Source organism: Triticum urartu, chromosome 6 (genome assembly GCF_003073215.2).
Source record: "Triticum urartu cultivar G1812 chromosome 6, Tu2.1, whole genome shotgun sequence".
Lineage (NCBI taxonomy): Eukaryota > Viridiplantae > Streptophyta > Magnoliopsida > Poales > Poaceae > Triticum > Triticum urartu.
In genome coordinates, this window is record NC_053027.1 from 35,869,091 (window position 1) to 35,873,529 (window position 4,439).

At 39.8% G+C, this 4,439-nt stretch overlaps 1 protein-coding gene across 1 annotated transcript; it reads right to left on the reverse strand.

Annotated features, from left to right (window-relative positions):
- Positions 1-509: 509 nt before the first annotated feature.
- On the reverse strand, positions 510-4,032 carry LOC125515763 (S-(+)-linalool synthase, chloroplastic-like). The gene is made up of 7 exons (XM_048681263.1): positions 3,775-4,032; positions 3,067-3,292; positions 2,447-2,819; positions 2,047-2,268; positions 1,513-1,651; positions 1,086-1,325; positions 510-928 (listed from the first exon to the last, which is right to left on the reverse strand). The coding sequence occupies exons 1-7, from the start codon at positions 3,940-3,942 to the stop codon at positions 656-658; spliced, it is 1,641 nt and encodes a 546-aa protein (XP_048537220.1). The 5' UTR covers positions 3,943-4,032; the 3' UTR covers positions 510-655.
- Between the last annotated feature and the right edge of the window lie 407 nt (positions 4,033-4,439).

Sequence of the window (4,439 nt, forward strand, 5' to 3'; positions counted from 1 at the left end):
TTAGCAGTAATGCTAACATTCAAAAAAAGACACGAGATAGAGGGGGATTAGGATCTTATACACCTCATATTTCTGTATGGTTATTGTTTTTACATATAAGTTGTGTGCATAGTCTAAATCATGGGACATAAGAAAATAAAGTTTATGTTCAAACAATTAGCCAATACATCTATGTTTGCTTGAAGCTAGGATGTAACGCGTAATTGCCAGCTGATGCCAAATGGTATAACAAATTTGCACTCTAGTGAAATTTGAATACAAAATATATTTCCTAGAGTGCAAAACTGCATATGCATCACATACATTGCAACACGTGCATGACCTTCCAGGCAGCTCATGGCTTTTGACAAGTATATTCATTATATAACCACTAGGAAGTAGGAACACATTCGCTAGAGTCGTACTATGCACAGGACAAATTTTGAACGATTCACAGACGAAGATTGAATACTGCTGGACATGCATATAAGTGAGAAGGGCAACCCTCACATGTCGCATGGCCGCTGGATTTGCATGTCGTGCACAAGTATCGTTTGTGGAGCAGTTTCACATTAGCTAATGGTCTATCATACTGGTCCACGTTTCAACAGGGCAACCCTTAAAATTGGTGTGCTACGTATATAAGACTTACATACACAACGGTAGCATGCATTATTCAAAAGAGCAACATCCTAGTGTAATCCTCCAGGGCGGGGAGCCTCTGCTCATGGTCATAGCCACACATGATGCTGACCATCCTTGCAAAGTTGAGAGACGCCCCGATGAAGCTAGGTGGTAGTGTGGACTTTGTCTGAGAGAAGTATTCCCTGTTTAGATCCTCCCATTCACCCGCTATCATATCCAACATGTGCTTCTCCGCATCAGCACGAGGGTTTTCTCTCTGGTACAAATCCTTGTATGATCCGTCTAGCCCTTCCTGCAACTCATCCTGCATGGGACACATAATTTCTTTTCAGATCATGCCTAATGTTGTCAATGTCAACTTGAATGCACACGCACCAGGATATGGTACGAAATAACTCATGTAAATAATTAGTATTACTAATTATATAGTCTTGTGCATAAACTTATCAGTGTGTTCTGACCTTTGCACTCCCCATGTTATCCCAGAGCCTCATGATCTTCGCAGGGCAGGAGATGACCCTGAGGATGTGGTCGTTGTTGTCCTCCGTTAAATCATGCCCAAGCATGAATAAAAGCTGCATAAATAAAAGTGGTGCTCCTGAAGTGATGACACCATTTCTTAGGTAGTCCTCCGATGTAGGAACCTGATTAGTAGATAGCCATTTTCCCTCGATCATGAATCCATCAAACAAAGTTGCCCACTGCAAGAAAAAAAGGCATGAATGCAATATAATTCTTGCACTGTTATTTCCTTATATTTTATTTCATTACAATTAATCACAAGTTATATAGTACACAGAAATATGTGAGGTGGAACTATTAATATATTTATTAGTTGCTTAGAAAAATTAAACTAAAGATAATGAAGAACCATTCGAGTAGACATACTGCTTGCTTGAGATGATTGATAGGTTCCAATCCATGCTCTTTTCTGACCATATCAGCAATATCATTTGTGATGGTGTAAAGAGCCTTGTAACATGATATCATGTAACTCGGCAGTGACTCGGCAGCTGCAAGATCCCACCTGTCAAAATATGAACTTTGCACGTGAAACTTTTATAACAATAGTTTTACATTATGTGTTTATGTATAAGGTCATGACTAACCCATGAGTTTGATTATACCATTAGCAAAAATATGCCATTCTGGGCATAAGCAGCCCTGAATATGCAATGCTTTCTCTTTTTGTATGAATATATATGAATAATTATAAGACTATTAGTATATCAAGATATTTCTCGCAAAGGCCTAATGTTTATGTCAAACCAATCCTAATACCTCTGTATACATGATGTGTCAAAATTATAGAATTTTTAATGTGCAATTAGACATATCTAAGATTTCATTCATTCACAAACAAAAGTAATTATACTTCATTCCTAAAATGCAATGTTGTTGTTATTACGGGAACATCAATGCTCACATTTGATCGCCTCATTAAAGCGAGAGAGCTCATCTTGTGTGGCGACAAGATCAAAGATGTCGTCCACAATGTAGACCATTGAGATAACCTTTGTGGCCTCAACCCGATATCTTGAGAAGGAGAAACCCTCAAGGATAGTCATGGACCACATGTACCATTTCAGAACTTGGTCCCTTGCAGCTGGAATTTCTTGAGACAATCCCAAATCCACCCACCATCTGTGTGAAAATGAAGTTTTCATAGTAAAAAATCACCACATCTTTAATTGTGCGAATACATGAGCAAAAAAATATGTTAGTCTATTAATTCCAAGTGAGTTCTCTCTTATCAATATGCAGGTGGGTCAATGTCCGCAACAACTAATAATGGAAGGAGTGTATTTTATTATATTCCTACCTCTTAACCTCTTGCATTTCACTCTGATGTTGCAACTTCTTCATCTGAAATTCTGCATGTGCCAGCTTCTCAATTGCAGTGTGCCTAGTAGGCAAGTTCTGGAGGTAACTCAAATGATGCCTAGCCTTGTATTGCCTCAGGCTCACATGGTAGGGATGGTCTAGTGACTTCATCACATACCCCGCAAGGTTTGGCTCCAAATACTTAAGTGCAAATTTCATGTGCTTGCTTGAGAATTCCTTTGCCTTGTAGAGTGAAGCTTCTCCCATGTTGAGGTGTGACATGTCATGCAAGCTCAGCAACCCTCTAAGGTCTTTGCTATGCCTAAGGTTGAAATCCCCATTATCGTTTGTGAACTTCTGAAGAACATCGTCTGCCATACAGCGACAAGAAGGTGTCTTAGGTGCATGTCATACATAACGAAAAGAATACGTCTCATGAGAGGTGCTTCTATGCTACACAAGGGACCGTTATTTTTTATTATTAAACTTGGTTACTCTAAGCCTAATTTATTATTAGCAAAATTATCACATAAAATCATATCGTTGACCAAATTGCACTAAAGTTTCCAAACTCGTTTGTTTGTCTAACCCAACACACTAAACCAGTATTTTACTGACCTGCCGAAACATAATATCCAACTTCTCTCATCAGCCTTAAGGAAAGGGTTGCGTCAAGTAGATCATCACTATGGAGGAGATCCACAGACGAGTCCATTATGTTATCGATTTCATCCTGGAAATAGTGGTCAATGCAGAGGCGTTTTAGGTGATCAACCATGCTCAACATTCCTTTGTTGCTCTTCGGATGTTGATGAAGCAACGCTTGAACATTCATTAGGCTTTCCTGGTATTGCACATAGAGCAAACTTCTTCATAAAAAGAATTCAAAATCTAGATAAGTGCAATATATATCATATATTATTTGCATTCAACAATAGGCGATATCATATGAAAATAGTGCATATAATGTAGGTTTATATTTTATTAACATAGTTTGGAAATTAACAATAAAACATAGAGATTGAAATTGTGCACATTCCACAAACATCATTAATTAATGAAACACACATTTTCTGTGTCTCGCTGGTTCCTGAATAGAAGCAATTATTCAAAGTTATCTTGAAAAGGCCATCCATGAATTGCTAGACTGTGGTTAAAAGATTTTTGTGGACGGATTAAATTTTTGACTCGGTTTATACAACATGAATTTAGGGACAAAGGCAGTATAATTAGCCAGAAAAAGGCACACAAACTTGCATGCTAATTGCATTCAAAGTACATGCTAATGTTGCGGTCTATATATGTCTGTACCGTAAAAATATATACCTGGAAGTCAAAATCATCGGACAGCTCATGGGACACAGGCTCCCGCCCGGGATATATCACTGGCGAAGGGCGAAATAACACGGTTTCGGCCACTCTGGCCACCATTTCTGGCCACCGGCAAAGCCGAATGGAACAATGGCGCGAAGGAGGATAAGGAGAAGCATACATGCGCTGCAGCCATCACGTGCTTGACTAATGTGATTTGCTACAGCTGATAGGCTGATGTTGTACGTGGATGATATGGGATGAACAAGAGTACGTAGCAGTCTGCTGCTGCTATGTCTTGGGATGGATGGGGGATACGAGCAATGCATGCATGCGCTCCAGATTTATAGGGTGAGGAGAGGAATCGAGGTTGCAGCCGCGTCGATCCTCCACCGAGTGGCGAGCTGTGTGGAAATTTTACTAAACGTCATGCATGCGCTAATCAGGTTTTGTTTTTCGTCTAGGGCTAGTGTACCGTCCATTCTTTGTCTGGAGAGTGCACCATGCATGCACCATGCACCTTGCTAACTCTGGACTCCGATGTCTAGTCTGGTCGTCGTTACGAGACAAATACCTTTATTTGTGCACACGGTTTCTGCCTGCACAACTGGCAAAAGCCACACACGTAAGTACTCTATATACCTATATTTGTACGTCCTGCCACGTGAACGTCTCGATCT